The sequence below is a fragment of the Gracilinanus agilis genome, chromosome 3 (assembly GCF_016433145.1).
Source record: "Gracilinanus agilis isolate LMUSP501 chromosome 3, AgileGrace, whole genome shotgun sequence".
NCBI classification, from domain to species: domain Eukaryota; kingdom Metazoa; phylum Chordata; class Mammalia; order Didelphimorphia; family Didelphidae; genus Gracilinanus; species Gracilinanus agilis.
In genome coordinates this window covers 676,798,841-676,816,356 of record NC_058132.1, presented here as the reverse complement: position 1 = coordinate 676,816,356, position 17,516 = coordinate 676,798,841, and the positions used below count along the sequence as shown (strand labels likewise).

General features: G+C 45.3%; 1 protein-coding gene across 1 annotated transcript in view; it reads left to right on the top strand.

Annotated features, from left to right (window-relative positions):
• Nucleotides 1-16,571, top strand: part of TBL1XR1 (TBL1X receptor 1) — a 35,029-nt gene extending 18,458 nt beyond the window's left edge. The window contains exons 8-14 of the mRNA XM_044670940.1: nt 1,485-1,545; nt 3,468-3,589; nt 3,763-3,837; nt 5,189-5,316; nt 5,981-6,146; nt 10,925-11,026; nt 11,803-16,571. Of these exons, the coding sequence (XP_044526875.1) occupies nt 1,485-1,545; nt 3,468-3,589; nt 3,763-3,837; nt 5,189-5,316; nt 5,981-6,146; nt 10,925-11,026; nt 11,803-11,829 (681 nt within the window). The 3' untranslated portion in view covers nt 11,830-16,571. The remainder of the gene's footprint in view (nt 1-1,484; nt 1,546-3,467; nt 3,590-3,762; nt 3,838-5,188; nt 5,317-5,980; nt 6,147-10,924; nt 11,027-11,802) is intronic.
• The last annotated feature ends 945 nt before the right edge of the window (nt 16,572-17,516 follow it).

The following is a 17,516-nucleotide window of genomic DNA, read 5'->3' as shown; positions in this document are numbered from 1 at the left end:
TCCTCTCTGGTATGAAGGAAAGGCCAAAAAAAGTTAAGAGGATTTTTGTGGGGTGCTATATACCCTTGGCCCTCGCAATGTGGAAGGGATACTTGTATGTTAAAATAGTGATTTCTTTTATATCTTTCACTTAACTGCAATAGAAAATAGACTGAGTTTTGCATTGTTGAGGTTGAAGTTGTTGAGTCTGATCCAATTTCACATTCTGCCTCTGCCACTTAATAGTTGTGAGGCCTTGGTCAAGTCACTTATACTCCTAATTAATTTACAAATGGGGATAAGAAGAACTTGTTTGCTTGTTGATTGAATCATGAAAAATCGTTTGTGTCTACAAGGTACTCAGTCACTCTGAAGCACAGTGACTGCACATGTTATTTGGCTTTTCTGTCCACTCAGCCTTCTGTGGGCCACATTTCTTGGTGGTGTGCCTCATTTCCCCAACCACATTCTGTAAGTTTCTTAGGGAAAAAGCCTGCTTCCTCTTTGCCTCTCCCTCAGCACCTGGGACACTCAAGCTACCGATTGTACAGCATCAGAGTGAGGGTTGTGTTTTTTTAATGATACTGTGTGAATGAATTCAAATCTTCATTAAAAAAGCGGATTTTGTGAGATTAGGCAGGTCAGCCCGTTGTAATGCTCATTCAGCAAATGTTTATTAAAGTACAAGCTGTGCAGAAAACCTTCTGTCCAGCACTAGAAGTGACAAGCGTTTAAGGGTCTCATGTGTGCCATCTCGGGCCAAGCACCGGACATACAGAGACAGAGGAAACAGTCCTCTGTGCCTTCGACAGGCTGACGTTCTATTGGGAGGGGGACGGGAAGTGGCCTATGCATAAACACACGGGCATCTCTAGAGGCAGGTGTCTTGAAGAGGGTGTTCAAGTTAACAGAGCACAGGAGATTTACAGTCTAGCAAGGGATTTGTGGAGAATAATCCTGAAGTTCAGAAGAGAGATAGATACAGGCATAATACAATGGGATTCGCCAGCAGGAGAGAGATGGGAAAGGGCTAGGCTGGCTTGAGTCTGGAAGACGTCCTCGAGAAGACGTGACTTCTCGGCACTTCTAGTTTTTGAAAGCAGATGGGCACTTCAGACTTGATCTTCCTTCAGGAAGAAAGCTTGGTGGTGTGGACAGGAAGTCAGAGATGGCCGAGGACCTGCTACTGGAGGCACACAGTTCAGAAGAGGGATATTACAGCCAAGCATCTCACTGTGGGTAGCATGACGATTACTGCAGAGGACCCGACTCTTAAGACTCACATAGGAAAGACAGTGTCCAAATAGTTGACTTTTTTCCAAAAATGTTCCAAAAGATAGCATTCTTTACCATAAGTTAAAAGTTTACAGAGTTTGTAGTTATTTTAAATATCATTTGAATAAAGTTTGGTGTATATTGTGGAAAACATAAAAATGAGGTTTTTCACTTTTCAGTTTTGTAATTCCATTCATTTTTTTTCTTTTGAAAATAAACAAAAAATGTAGACCACGATTATCTGGGATGCACATACTGGTGAAGCCAAGCAGCAGTTCCCTTTTCATTCAGGTAAAATTTCCTTTACAATTTCCCTTGGACCCTTTTAACCTCTGTTTTTTAAATTTGCTGTGAACAGTTTGGCATTTTAGAATCTAACACTTGGAATTTCAAAGGGTTATTATTTCTTCCTTGCTACGTGAAGAAAATAAGCTGGATAATTTTTATCCTATAAATAATTTTATGATAAAAAGTAATAATATAGATAATAATAAAGAGCTGGCAATGACCTGAATTCAAAAGAAAACGTCATTATACCTCTTACTCATTACAATTATATCTTCAATATCATATTGAGAACAGAGACTTTGCCCAGGACAAACAGCCTTCACTTTCCCCCATTTTCATCTAAATAAAATTTCCTTTGTAATTCCCATAGACTTTTTTAACCTCTGTGTTTTTAATTTACTTTTAACAGTTTGGTCTTTTAGATTCCAATACTTAGATATTTTTTTTTAATTAGATATGTACCTGAATAGCATCGTGTATGGTTCAAAAAAGTATCAGAATATATATTCTGACACTTTTTTTGCATTCTTTTTGCATTTTGCATATGCATTATAAAACTATTTAGTACTCAACATGTAATAGTCATACATAATGCTCTTGTGCCTTTCTTAGTGTGACTCTCCCTCTTGTCCGTGGCCTTAGACCTAAATTATCAAATGGACAGACTGGTCATAAGACCTTGCTTGGACATTTCCTTTAGGACATATAGTTAATAACTGTTTTGTTGGGAACTTTCAGCGATTCTAGGGTACTTGAGCGGTCACAGTATGTACTGCATTCCTCTGAACCTAAAGTAGTGGGGAAAGCAGCAAGTGTGGTTGGTTTGTGTGTTTTTCTCCCATAGAACTCAGGTTATACAAATACCCACTCATGGTGAAGGTGTTCTGTGGGCCCTTAGCTCTGCAGTCATTAGAAAGGTTGGTTGATCCTAATGACAAATGACAGGAAATCTAGCCTGATGCCTCAGGAGGAGGACATGCATCTTTGAAGATTTTCTTACATGCCTGTGACAGTTCCACATGTGGAAAAACTGGCAGCCAGGCTCGGGGCTCTGTCTTTTTTAATGCTTCATTGAGGGAAGCTTTCTGTGTCCAGGCCGAAGGCCTCAGCGCTCCTTTTCCAAAGCCTGCAGGCCTGGGCCTCTCATGCGGGATCTTCAGTATGACTGAGCCGCTTTACTACCATGCCTCCATGCCTATTGGGGTACCCACTGTGGTCGGATAAGTGGAGCATAAGGAAAATACTCTCCAGTTTGGTCCAGTTGTGGCCACAGTAGCATATGTTGGGCCAGGATGGGAAAGAGGAATAAACAAGGTCAAACCTGATGTTCTGGAAGTTCTAGTTTCAATCCCGTGGCAGGTGTTGACTAGGTGTGAACCTGAGGCAGGTCCCTCCACGTCTGCGCATCTCCATGGCCATCCCTCCTGGGAGACGAAGCTCATATATTTACATGCGAGCCTTCGGCAGCATTCCTGGCTCCTTGCAGTCCTTCCCACAGTGTCCCTGGACACAGACCAGAGCAGCTTCTTTCTGTCCTCCTCCTAGCCCTGAGCATCCCTGGACCACAGGCAAGAAAGGTGTGCTGTCACCTGATGGGGGGGCAGCGCTGGTCCTCCGTGAGCCAGGCCCAGGCACCGTCGGTGAATGCCCAGCAGAATGCGGCTCTCGGCTTGTCTTCCTCAAAGCCTTTTCGTGTAGATTGGCATAGAGAAGGCTCTCTTTATTTAGACTGAGAAACTATTGACTGCGACAAGCCTGGGCTGAATGGGGGCGACTATCCTGGGTGCCTTGACCTATCTCCTGTTGGAGTGCCTTAGAAGCCCTACATTAACGAGGAGGAGTTTGCCTTTTTGTCCTACCCTTGATTTCTTCCCTCGTTTCTAAGAACTAGCCCAGCCAGTAATGCTTTCCCCTCTGCTTTCCAGCGCCGGCACTGGACGTGGATTGGCAGAGCAACAATACCTTTGCCTCTTGCAGCACCGATATGTGCATTCATGTCTGTAAATTGGGACAAGATAGGCCTATCAAGACATTCCAGGGACACACAGTAAGACATCCTTTGGCTTTCTTCGTGTGATTTGCATGTGGTTTGAAAATGAGTGTTTCTAAGTTGAATGTTTTTAAATGAATGGTTGTCATTGTTGGGGAAGTTAAGGAAATTATACTGAACTTTGTTTTCATGCATATGAAGAAAAATTAAGTACGAATGATTATTTTTAGAATGAAGTAAATGCTATCAAATGGGACCCAACTGGTAACCTTCTGGCCTCCTGTTCTGATGACATGACTTTAAAGGTAATCTAAACGTAGGCTTTTATTTTTGTTTATTTCTTTGGGAGAGGGTGGGATGGGAGGATGTTCTAGGGAGGGTTGGAGATGATGAAAGGTTTTCAGACTTGAGAATTTCTGATGTGGTGTTTTCAAGCTCAGCCATTTGGAGTCTGCTCCCTTAGATAGCCCAGTCTTTGGTGTGTTACCTTTTTTAGCATTTCTCTTTCTAAAGAGTATTGTGTATAAAGGTTATTGATTGCAGTCACCCTTCCGGTAGAAAGGAGTCATTGTCTCACTTTAAGTCCATTTACTTTGGGAATTAGGCCTTTCAAGGACATGATGACTTCATTATAGGACAATTTTAGGTGTTAATTACACTGATACAGAAATTTTGACTTCTGGATACATTACACTCAGATTTTGTCAGAATATTTTTGAGAATGTTTTACTATATAGGCCAAGATAAAAACAACCTATGGTAAAGTTTTACCAGTATTTAATAATCTTTGGTTTCCCCTGCCAAAAATTAAAGTCATTACTAGCTATATAGAAGAAATGAATTTTAAATCCGTGCTTTGTCAAGTAATAAATTTGCTGATTGTGGATTATACCAATATTCTTAATGTCAGATTGCTGGGCAGGCTGGTTAAGTCATCTGACTGAAATCTCTTCTGAGCTTCCTCAGTCTGACTGCAGACTCTGTTTGTGATCCCTCTAAAATCTGAATTCTTTGCCCCACCTTCTCTGTGGTGAGCTGAGCAGTCCCCGGAAAGACCAAAAAGGAACCGTGGCCTTTTTGGGTGCCCACCTGTGGTTGTTGCCCTGTGCTTGCAGTGAAGAAATGGATTCTCTCAAGCTGTCCTGAAGCACCTTCCATGACAAGGGTTCTGGGCCATTAGTGCAGGGAGACTCCAAATGTGTGGCATCTGGCAAACAGGTGAAAAGCGCCTTTGGCAACTGGAGGGCCGAGTTGCCTTTCATTTGCTCAGTCCAGCTTCTGGTAGGGCCCTTTTTGTCTCAGCTCCCCCATCCATCCCAGCAGCTAGAAGGAGCACGTCTCCCCCCACCTGGGCACCAGCCCGCTGGAAAGCTGAGAAGACTTCAGCAAACTCCCAGTCACCAAGATGGATGTCATTTTTCATCTTGGCTCACTCATGACTTGGAACCTCCCAAGCGAGTATTGAAATGTGGCCTTTATATCCCTCACTTCCCTTGTCTACCTGTTGGACCTGCATTTATCATCTGGGACTCAGTTGTCTGATTTGTAAAATGAGGGAGAGCGTTAACACTAGGTGACTTTCAGCTCCCCCTCTTCTCGCATAGTCTGGTGCTGGAAGAGGATTCACCCAAGTATTTTTTCCTTTTGCTCTTTTAGATATGGAGTATGAAGCAAGAGAGTTGTGTCCATGATTTGCAAGCACATAATAAAGAAATTTATACTATCAAATGGAGTCCAACAGGACCAGGAACAAACAATCCAAATGCCAACCTCATGCTAGCCAGGTAATATGCCAGTGGTTTTTTGGGGTGACTGCTGAGGTTGCTATTACTGTTGCTGATTTTTCCAAATGTTATTTTATATTAACTTTCTGAATTCAGCATTGTCTGCGGAGACGGCACGCCAGCTTGGATTTCAAGGCAGGCGAAGAGCTGGCTACCGCGGCTCTTTTTCCTTTCTCAGTTTCTTTGTCTGCAAAAGGAGGGCTAGTGAAGCTCCAAATTCTATAGTAAGGAAATGGAAAATTAGAGAGAGATCTCAGTCCATCATCTGCCTTACTATGCAGGAAAGCTTTGAGAAGAGTACAATTTTCAAAATTTATTTTATCAAAGTATCTTTATTCAATTGAGGGTCATTGTTTTATTTCTATAACAACATAGAATAACGACTAAAATGCAGACATAATCGACTTTTCCCTCAACCATATCAGCATTTGCCGAGTTGGGCGCTCTGATGTGTGGCCGATGGGTCTCCGCAGGCGGGATTCTGTGGAGGCCCTTCTCTGGGCCCCCTGGAGCCCCCTCGGGCTGTGGCTCGAGGCATCCACATGGGGCCAGAGGCTCGGGGGTGGTTGTTTCCCCTGGAGCTGCGCTGCCAGCAGAAGGCGGCTCTGTGCTGGGCGCGTTTCCTCCATCGTCAAGCCTCCTCTCTCTCTTCGTCCCTTGCCAGTGCATCCTTTGACTCCACCGTTCGGTTATGGGATGTGGACCGGGGCATCTGCATCCACACTTTGACGAAGCACCAAGAGCCTGTGTACAGTGTGGCTTTCAGCCCGGACGGCCGGTACCTGGCCAGCGGCTCCTTTGACAAGTGTGTGCACATCTGGAACACGCAGGTACGTGCCCGGCTCTGGGGGCCCCGCGGCCGTCTCGGACACGAGCCGCTCCACAGCGTTCGGGCTCAGTTCCGTTTTCAGGGCGGTCCTGAAGGCGTCGTGCTGCCACACATGGCGGTGGGATCAGGGAAAGTCCCGGGCCGGGCCCTCTGGTGCCGGGCCTGCGGCGGCCTGGCTCCTAGCACGTGGGCCCTTTTTCTGGGAGAAGCTCGCTGTTTCCTTCAGGGCAGGAAGTGTTCCAGCTTGGACTTCCATCCCAGGCTTGTCGCGGGACGTTGCCCGCAGGCGGGCCGGGCTGGGCGCATCTCCTCAGGCCTTGCTGCCTCCTCGCCGGCTCCCAGGGCGCCTTCTCCGATCCTCCCGTCCAGCCCGGGCTAGACCCACACCCATTAGACAGGCTCCTCTTGCCAAGGCCTCGTGCCGGACACCCCCAGCCTGCCGGCACTTGTGAGGAGAAAGTGGCTAAGGGAAGACAGCGTTACCCCCGCTTTCTAGGAAGTTGGCATTTGGGGATTAAAATGAGAACTTGCACCCATTTCTGTTTGACACACGGCTCGGTTTTTTCCTCTCCTTGTACATTTAATGTAATTGCCTGAAATGTGGCGAGTCCATGATGAATGCAAACGGGTGCCCAGCTCCCGGGGTTTGAAGGCTAAGGCTGTTGCCCCAGGGGGGACCCCATTGGCATGATGTCTCTATGCAGGACAGTGATTACATTATTCTCTAATAGAGGCTGGGAAATAGTTGTTCAAAAAATGATTTCCTGTCATCATTTTTAGCCACTTAGAGTGTTTACTTTTTCTGCTTGTACTGAGGTCAGAATATGGCTACTGTTCTTTCCTTTTACCTATAGTTATCCACAGACATATGTAGTCAGAAATTTGCATGTTTTCATATAAAATGAATCAGTCAAAATTTATTAAGGATCTCCTTAATCTATAAGACACGCAGTATTATAGGAATTAAAAAGTGAAATAGTACCTGCCCTCAAGGAACTATCACCCTATCTAGGATAGATCTTTTTTTGTTTTTAAATTTAATTTTTTCATTTGCACAATCTTTTCTTCTCTGGAGCCCCTACCCTGAAGCAAAAAAATCTTTCCCCTTCCAGTATGACATTAATGTGGGATTATTTGAGTGGTATGGAAGGAATATAAGGTTGAGGATCCTGGAAGAGGTAGAGCGGGTGATCATCGTGAAGGCCAGATAATTTTCTATTTGATCCTGGCAGGGATAGGGAGCCCCCGGGGTTTACTGAGCCCAGACCAGGACTTCAGGAAATCCCTTTAGCTGAACAGAGGGTGGACTGGAAGGGGAAAGATGGGGGGGGGGGGCAAAGAGATGAGCCAGGCATGAGGTGATGGAGGCCTGGACCAGAATGCTGGCTGTATCACAGGAAAGAAAGGGACAGAGTCTGGGAATGCTGCAAAGGTGCAAGCACGGACGTGATCCGGGATGGAGGGCTTGCAGGACGGGCTGATGCTAGTGCCCTCGAGAGCAAGAGAGCGTTAGAGAGCGGAAGCTCTGCAGGGAAAGAGAAGAGCTCAGACGTGCTCCTTTGGAAGTGTCTCTGAGAGCCAGTTCAGATGTCTGATAGTCTAATAAGCAATTGGAGAGGTGAACCTGGAGGTTAGCAGAGAGATTAGGATTTATAAGTAGATTTGAGTCCATTGATTATCAATTGATAGAAGATCATTGGATTCGTAGAAACTAATGAGATCAAGTGACATCTAGAAAGAGAAGAGAAGAGGCGCCAGGCCAGAGCTCTAAGCATGATGCCGATGAAAATCGGCAAAGGAGACGGAGGAGAGAAGCCATGATAGCCACCATTCCTAGAGAGCCTCCTCGGTGTCAGGCAACAGCCATGGGAAGTCGGTGCCTATTATCATTCCCATTTTACAGATGAGACAAGCAGGGTTACTCAGCTTGTGTGTCTGTGAGGCAGGTTGACTGTGGAGCCATGTAGGCAGGGGGAGAACCAGGCGAGACTGTCAGGAAAACCTGACCTAGAGAAGAGAATATCAAAGAGCCTCAAAGGGTGATCCTCATCGTTAAAGGCTGCAGGGATGGAGAAGGATGAGTGAAAGGAAGAGGCCTTTGGCAACGAAGCTGCAGAGAGCAGTTGGAGTTGAGTGCCGAAGTCAAATCCAGATCATAAACTAAAAAGAGAGCGAGGAGAGAGGAAGTGGAGGTGCCCATTGCACATGGCCTTTTTGGGGGAATGGACTTTTTGAGGAAAGGAGAGACATGGACATGTTTCTACTGTTGTAGGGAGAAATTTCTCTTTAATCTTTTTTTTTTTTTTTTTAACCCTTAACTTCTGTGTATTGGCTCCTAGGTGGAAGAGTGGTAAGGATGGGCAATGGGGGTCAAGTGACTTGCCCAGGGTCTTTAATCTTTAAATGACAATTTTAATTTAATCTCTTAAGTGACAATCTTTGGGAGAAGATGGAAGGGATTTGGGATCCTTTGTGTGTAGAGGAATTTGTTTGTTAAGGAAAACAGCCGCTTCCTATGAGCTGGAGGAATCCTCCTGGTGATGGGAGACAAGGAGAAGACTCCTCTGGGTGAGAGGAAACTTGGCTCATGGCCTCCATTTTTTTTCAGTAAAATAGGAGCCAAAGTTCTTAGCTAAGAGGGTAGATTGGAGAACAGAAGAGGTTTAGAAGAAGCCACTTTGGGTAGTGGGATGTGTAGTATGTTTTACTTACTATAGATGATGAGTCATTTTGGGACCTGTGCCTGCATTTGTAGTGGACCCAGGAAGCTGGGGTACCTCCTCACACTTGATGAACTGTTGAGTTTCCAGGCACTAGAATAGTTCAGCTCCAGCAGCTGTCTTGCTAGCAGCAATAGGACTGTATTTCTAATAGAAATTGTTGGAGCTTTCTGTTGGAAAGTGAGGAGGGATGGGACAACTAGGGAAATTCCCTTGTGGGGTGCTCTCTGGGGATGGGGGCCAGGCAGCAAAGCCCCACCCCTGAGCTTCCCTAATGTTGTCCCTGGCAGACCCAGACCGTCCTGCTCTGTCCTGGGAAGCATTTGGAGATGTGTGGCCATTGGACATGACTTTCCAAGGCCCGATGCCAGGAGAGCACCACTCCTGTTCTCTGAGTGGGGCTCCTAATCCTTCAAAAGGTGGTTTTGTGGCTAAGACCACAGGAAATAACCACAATCCATCTTTGCCCAGGCAGTCTGGTTGTCAGTCAATCATCATTGATAAATGGGTAACTTGATATTTCTGAGACAATGGGCTTGAATTTATCTTAGCATTACTAAATGTTTGCCTAGGGAGATTTATAATACATTTCATAGGATCACAGATTTAAGAGCTGAAAAGGACCTTCTGGATCACTGTGTTGTTCCTCTCATTTTACAGGTAAAACTGAGGCAGAGAGATTGAGTGACTTGTCCAGGGTTATACAGTCAAGAGGTGTCCGAGTCAGGCCTCAAACTCCAAGTCCAGCACTCTATCCCCATCTCCAACAGTCTGGGGACCCCCCCACCCCCACCCCCACCCCATCTCCTTCATTACTATGGTGATGTGGGAAGTTTTCTTGAGGGGAGGCCAGTATAGGAAGCATCCAGGAGCCTTTTATTTGCCTCCCTGTCAGACCCATCTGTCTTTCCAAATGTTAATTTTAAAATAAATGTGACCCTCCCTGGAATTTTTTCCTTTGGTGCTTAGTGTTCTGGATTATATGTTTGTTACTCACTGAAACCTTCTCAAGGGTAACAACCCTGGCTTACTTCCTTTAGCTTTCTTGGTAATGATCCCATCACAGTGAGTGCCTGGAAGGTGGAGTGAAGTAACTAATTGACTTGAATTTTTTTCACTACTTTTTATTTTCCTCGTTACACTTTTTACTCTCTCTTGCTGAGAGTCCCTTTATTTAAACTGTTTTTATCTTGTGTCCATGTGATGGAGCTAAGACTGGATCGTCCGCAGGCTTAGTGGAAGGAGCCCTCCATTTCTCTGCCTCTTTGGGCAAAGGACGGGCCTTGGCCGTAGGAGCCCACTCCGGCGCCAGCCGCTCCTTGTCGGGCGTCCGCCAGGCCCGGCTCGGTTCTCGCCCACCTTTCCAGCTCTCATTCCATCCTGTGCCCGTTTGCTCAGCCATCCCCAGCGGAGGGACATCCCTTCCCTCTCCGGGGCTTTGCCAGCCAAAGAGAGCGGCTGTCGGCATGCTTGTGCGGGCGGCCAGGCCCTCCCCTTCTCTCGGTCTCTGGGACGCAGAGCCGCCGTGGCACGCAGCAGGGTTAGAGAGGGCGCCGGTGGGGCCTTTGGGCCTGGGTCCAAGAGGTCCTGCAGAACACCAACAGGGCACTGGCGCCCCCCTTGGGCCACCCCTCCGCCCACACCCAGCACCTTCCTGTCCTGCCATTGGCCGGTCTGACGGGTGCGACCTCGGCGTGGTTCTCCTCCAGAGGGTTGAGAACGCTCCGAGCCCCTTTCTTACGGGCCGCCTCCGGGTCTTCATCTGGAAATTGTCATTCAAATCCTTCGGCCATTTGTCCGCTGGGAAATGGCGCCGGCTTTGACCCCCCAGTATTCCTTCCAAGGCTTCCGGCCGTGGCCCGTCTCCGGCCTCCGCTTTCCCCGATAGCGTCCCCTCATGACAAGTCTGGGGTGTCTTTCAGTGAGCTCCCCTCGCACAGCCACGTGCCGGGGGGGCTCCAGGCCCAACTCGGAGCTCTCGTCATTGATTCCTCGGCCTGTGACGGCCTCTTGGTTGCTCTTCGTGGAGGCCCGTCTCACGGCTCTGTGTCTCTTGCAGACGGGCGCCCTCGTCCATAGCTACAGGGGAACCGGCGGGATCTTCGAGGTTTGCTGGAACGCGGCCGGAGACAAAGTGGGAGCCAGCGCGTCGGATGGTTCAGTGAGTATTGCGGGGGTGTGCGGAGTCGCGGCACTTGGCTCCCCAGAGGCCGCGCTCTTCCTTGGCGAGCCTGGGCCGAGGGCTTCCTACCTACTGGCTGCCCCCACCTCCACCTATCTCCATCTGTTTATTTGTTTGTTTTGTCAGCCCCCACCCTCCGGCTAGTGGTCAGTACTGTGCATTGGCTCCTGGGGGGAAGGGTGGGAAGGGTGGGCAATGGGGGTCAAGTGACTTGCCCAGGGTCACACAGCTGGGAAGTGTCTGAGGCCAGATTTGAACCCAGGACCTCCAGTCTCTAGGCCTGACTCTCAATCCACTGAGCTACCCAGCTGCCCCCCCCCCCCCAAAAAAAAAAAAAAACAGTGATGGAGGAAAGGGCTGAGGAATGGCCGCTGCCTAGTGCTGAGCTGTCTGTGGGGCTCCACGCAGGCGAGCTGATTCGAGTCTCCCAGGGCAGCACTTGAGCATGGCGGTTTCGGTTACGCTTCCCCTTGTTCTGGTCCAAGCGAGACCCCCACCCTATGCCGCCTCGTCCGTGCGGCCCCCCTGCTTCTCGTGGGCATCGGGAAGGCCCGGCACCGGCCATTTCCGGGCTTGGAGCTCAAGCCTTGGCACGCTCTGTGAGGCTCCCCTCGTGTGTCAGAGCCCCGAGGCACAAGAGAGCGGGAGGGCCGGAGGTTTGGGCCGAGGGACTCGCCCGGGCCCCGCTGCCCGCCACACGAGTCCCAGGGCGCGAGCCTGTCCTCACCGTGTCCCCACCCCTCTGCTCGTTGCAGGTTTGTGTGCTAGACCTACGGAAATAGTGCTACTAGTTGGAAGCCATGGACCGACTATGAATGTGTACATAGCCAAAACGACTGTCCCTGACCCATGTACTGCTCTCGTCCCACTGAACCATGGCCAGTCCACTGCAGCCAAGCAAAGGAAACCTCGGCGTACACTGTATAGAACAAAGCAGAAGGACACCCCGAAGAGGACGGCGCCTTTGTCCCAGCTCGCGCGTCCTGTTCACCAAGTGCTGCCTCTCACCGGCTAGGCCCAGAGCGCCGGGAAGCCGAGAGGAAGGAGCGAGACCGCCAGCAGAGCAGCCGCACCCGCCCCGGGAGACGGACGGCAGCCTCCCTCCCTCCCTCCCCACTCAGTCGAGACAGTGTCGTATTCTTTGTTTTTTTCATTTCCCGCAATAGTCGAGCAGTTTGTGTGTACAGAGAAAACGGACGTATGTAGACATGCAGCCATGGGTTTCTTGCTTTTCAAACATCTTTTTGGTTTTGTTTAAGGATGCAGGAAGTAAGGGGGTCAATCTGTTTCTTGTTTTTATTTTTCACCTTCTAAACATAAAAATTCTTTTTAAAAAATATTTTAATTCATTCTTTTGAAGAGGCCAAGTGATGCTTGGTCCATTCTTTGGCTCTCAGAGCACATTTTCCATTGGTTTTGTGTTGGGGTGAGGGGTGATTTTAGAAAAATATATCTAAAATGTGATATTGGTCATGTTAATCAAGAAAGTACATTATTTGTAAAGGGTATTCTTGCTCTGGTTTTTCTGGTGATGTGGCTGAAATGCAGAAGTTTCTTATTTGGGACATATTTCTGCCAAACTTAAGAATCGAAGGGCACAAAATTTTTTTTTAGAAAAATTTACAAATACAAGAGCTGCATTAAAAAAAAAAAATCTTGTTGCTTCAAGACCATAGCTAATTATGGTTTAGTTGTGCACTATTGTGAAAAGGAGCAAAATAGCATTCTGGGGGTTTTTTTGTTTTGTTTTTAAGAGAGAAAAATCTTTCTGGACAAGGGTTTATGAGTTTCTACCAGGAGTGTCCGTCATATGTATAGGAGCTCTGATGTATAATAACCAAATTCCAGTATTAAAAAAGAAATCTCATGTCAATTTTCTTTATACAAATCAAAATACCTTTGGCATATATTTGATAACACTGCCAGAATGTGGCAAAACGTTTACTACCTTAGTTTCAAAAGAAATCTTTAGAACAGAAGACTTGCTTTAAGGTCTGTTTAAATAGCAGTGATTCAGCTTATTAAAAAAAATAATAATAATACTTGCACTAATGTCCCTGCTGCTCTGATTCTGCAGTTTATTCTAACTTGTGGCTATTTTTTCCCCCAAGTAGAAGTAGTAGGTGTAAGCTGCTATTTTTTTAAATTAATCACTACGATATTGTCCTTTAGTCTATTTACAATATCAAGTATCTTTCTCAACAGATAGCAAACTTTGGTTCCGCTCATGTGACTAAGATATGTCAAAATTTCTTTTGTAAATTTTAGCACGTTCTGTTTGCATGTGCAGTTGAAAGGGGTCACTTAATGTTTCATCCCAGATTCCAAAGCTATGAATTTCAAAGAGTCTAGTTGTCCAATTTATGTCACAGATGTTTGCGTTAAAGAATGGCTTATATCACAGAGCTTTGCAAAGTTAACCATTTTATAACACTATTTTAATCACTAATAATTTTGTGACTAGTGCTTTAAAAAAAGTGAATCTACTCTGTTCTTAGTTTAGGTATAAATTGATTTAACCCAAATAATGCAGCTTTTTGCCATTGATTTTTTTTTCTGCTATTTTTACAAAATAATATGACTTGAAGCAAGTCTTCATTTTGCTAAGGTAGGATAGCATTGGCCTTTGGTAAAGAGAATACATTTAATTCCACAATCCATTATTCTATGTACCCCAGTTATTAGTGGGGAGTATATTCTAAATCATAGCATTTAAAAAAAAATTCATCTCCAGAAAGGCAGTCATTGATGATGGTTCTGTGCCAGCTCTTTTGAGGGTTTTGGAGCCCATGACAGATGTCTAGAACAATTACCCTGTGAGCTATGTAGGAAACCTAATACGCTGAGGATCTGGCACTTGGACATCCTGCTCTTATTGCTAGAGGTCTATGTCCATGGCTGACCTCTGTTGTTGTTTTAAAAAAAAAAAAGTAAAAAATAAAAAAAATCTGTGCAATAATTTTTAAATGTGCTCCCAGGAATAGACACAAATGTTTTGAATATGTTTAAGCTGCGTTTTCCTTTAGCGATGCATTTGTCAATTGCACTGAATTTAAATCTGAAAGTCAGAGGTGATTATTGATAGTACTTTTGTATTTTGATATGGACAATTTATTCATTTGCATACAGTTATTGACTGGTTTTTCAGCTGATTATATAGAAGATAGTCAAGGAATTCTGCAATATGGCTGCTGGAATAGACAGCTCCATTTTTTATGCTCTTGTCATTTTTCCTTTTTTTCAATCTTTGGCTATTTTCCTTACAAATAACATTCATAATAGGAACCCTACACAATTCTAAATACAAAGCTTTATTACCCTGATGTCTCGTCTTACTGAGAGGTATCCACGTAGTAGGCCTGGGCTCTTAATGAACATTTGATTATTTATTTATTTTTGCTGCTGTTCTCAATATCATCATTGCCTGCTGATCTGCCACGATGCTGCTCCTAAGCTGGTTTAAAAAAAAAAGTCTTGAGCATAAATGTGCTGGCCAGAGACAATGTTTCACAGCCTTGTAAAGTACTGTATTCATGGAGTTGTTCCCGTTTGTTTCCCCCTTCCCCATCCCCCCAAGGGCTGATCACAGAGATGTTAGTGGTTCTCCTAGGAGGGGACATGAGCAGATTAGGCGGCTGGGGTTGGTAGGAGCTGCCCTGAGGACTGGGCTCTTGGGGGGAAGAAGGCGCTGAGAACTGGCTAAAGGTGAAAGGAAAGGACGGAGCCATCATGCCTCTGGCCCTTCCTCGAGCGCCGGCGGGAATCGAGGGTTCCTGGCCTAGCGTTGGTGTGTGGTCCCCTTGGAGTGAACGTGGATCAGGTCCCATCACGGACTTTCGTGATAAATTTTTAGTAGGTCTTAGGTGACTATCGATAATCCCATCGTGATGAGCAATTCTCTATAGTGTTAGATGTGATTTAGGATGAAACATCTTTTACAAATACTAAAAGTGCCTCCCTTTGTGGTTCAACAACTAATTATGGTGCAAAATGCAGGAATCACTGGATGGAAGAAGAAGTACAGGAAGGTTTCTTGCTTTTTGACATCTCCAAATGTCAAGAGAAAGGCCAAAGATTTGTGCTAATTTAACTTCACTTTAAAGCACTCCTTTTTTGCTTTCCCTGCTTTATGTCAGAATAGATTATTTAATGAGAGATGACTATTTTTCAGGAGCTAGCTTTGTTTAGGTAGGATGGTTTGGCGGAGGGCGTAATTAGAGTTACGGAACAGACGGGCCCAGAGGGCAGCGTGTGTCCGAGGGTTCTGCCGAGGCGGGCAGAGGGGAATTGGGGTTCCGCTGGATGAGCAGAAACGATGTCTCAGATACTGCGCAGTGCCATTTACTCCATTAGCAGCAGTGGTTTCTTTTCCTCAGCTCAGGGCATGGCATGTTTCTCTGCAGATCCTGTGTTCTGGTCTAGCGTGCTGTGGACAGTACGTAGGGGATGGGGACGTGCGTACTAGGAGTAGGTCACCTCGGAAAGTTCCCAGGAAACCCTCTTTTTGGCGGACCAACATTGTGGCATGGCAGCAAATGCCAATATTTAGGGAACAGCAGCAAAATCAACAAGAGACCCTGAAAGTTTCTCTTGGGTCGAAAGGGGTGGAAGGTGGGGAGGGAAGTTATGAATTACCTTTTCTTCCAGTGATAGCTCTGAAGTATCACAATTCAGTATCAAGAGTTTCTTTCTTAAACATAAATCTGGTTAAAGGTAGAGAAGAGAATTTTTTTTAAATGAGAAGTTCAAGTTATGGGTTTTTTTGGTTTTGTTTTGTTTTGTTTTGTTTTGTTTTTTTTTTCCACATACTGATTTAGAGATAATAGTGTCTTAGATCAGTAGTCTGTTTCTGCCTCTAAGTTTACAATGTTGATGCAGGGTGACGACTTAGGGCATGCTTTTTTTTTTTTTTCCTAGTAAGCTATTTCATAATGTTTTTTGGAATTTGTGGATAAGTTCAGGAAAACATTCTGCATGTTGTATCTAGTCCAGTGTACTTTAGCCATTTCTTTTTTCTTTTCTTTTTGAAGGCTGCATTCTGCAGCTCTATAATCCTTGAATACAAAAGTCATTTTTTTTTTTTCCCTCTCCTGACTTTGACATTATAGTTGTAATGGTTTGATTTTGATTTTACAAATCCTTTGGGTCTAATTCTGTGAGCCTACCTATAGCACTGGATTCCAACCAACGTCGGCATCATTTCTTTAGTTATCCAGTTAACTTACAACTGTTGTCAAAGTGTAAACCAGCCCATGACGGTTTTTTGTACTTGTTAAAGGACTTTTATTCAGTTTTCATGATTCTTGTCTAAGGAAGACTGATAGAGATGTTCTAGGCTGTCCTGGACCATGTGAATTACACTTAGGATGTATTTCGGTTCTCCTTCACAATGGCTTACCCCAACACCCCCATCCCTCAGAGGCCCATGTCCCTGTTGCAGTTTCCATTTGCATTGTATTGCTCTGACAACTGTAATTTGAATCAGATCTGAAAGAGGTCCAGAATAAAATATATTTTGATATTATGTTGGCTGTGTATATATATACATATATATATAAAAATATAAATATAAATATAAATTTTTTGATACATATGTAGTTTGTATAGAATATTTACTGGTCAAGAGAGAGGGGTGTTATAATTTTTTCTTGTTTACAACTTCTTGTTTACATTTGACTTGATTTTTATTCCTTTTAATGTTCTATTGTAGAATAAACTTATTTTGCTCTAAGTTAGCCATCATAACAGAGCATGTCGATTGTCTCAAATGTACCCATGTAAAATAGATAAGAACTTCCACCAAGAAATTAGAAACTGTCATGGTGTTTTTTCAAGATGCATGAGCACAATTTCACAACATTCCCACTCTTTAAATCAAATTGCCAATTGGCCCTTTTCCCTTTCCTATAATATAATGAGTATTTTCCAACCCCTGAGGATTGAGAGAAAGGATCTCAAATTAACCTGGAATTCACTCCTGTTTTGCATTATATAGCTAAAGAGAGTATCTAGGCATCTGAGGAACAATTGGTTGTTGTGAATTATTTTCAGCAAACCAGAGTTGCCTCAGTCCCCTCTAAGCTGTGCAGTGTCACACTGAAGGGGCCTTGGGCTTGGTCAGTCTTTGCACACTCTCCTTGATGTATAAGAAAGGATCTTTCTTGTGCTCTCCCTTACGCCTTCTCCAGCCCAACTCCTTCCTGGGAAAGTTGGAAATCGGTGCCCTTTGGTGGTACCATCCCCAGCTGGCCAGGTGGATTGTTCCCTTGAAAGCAGACTCACAGACGGTTCAGCTAGACATCATCCGTCAGGCATTTAACTCTTCCCACGGAGGCCTTTCCATCGGCCCTTGTGTGCATGTGGACGTTTGTGCCATCCTCCTTTAACCTTCAGACTTCTGAGTTGAATTGAGTGCTCTAATAATAAAGGCATAGCTGTTAACAATGGTCCCTTGACCATTGCCTTAGCC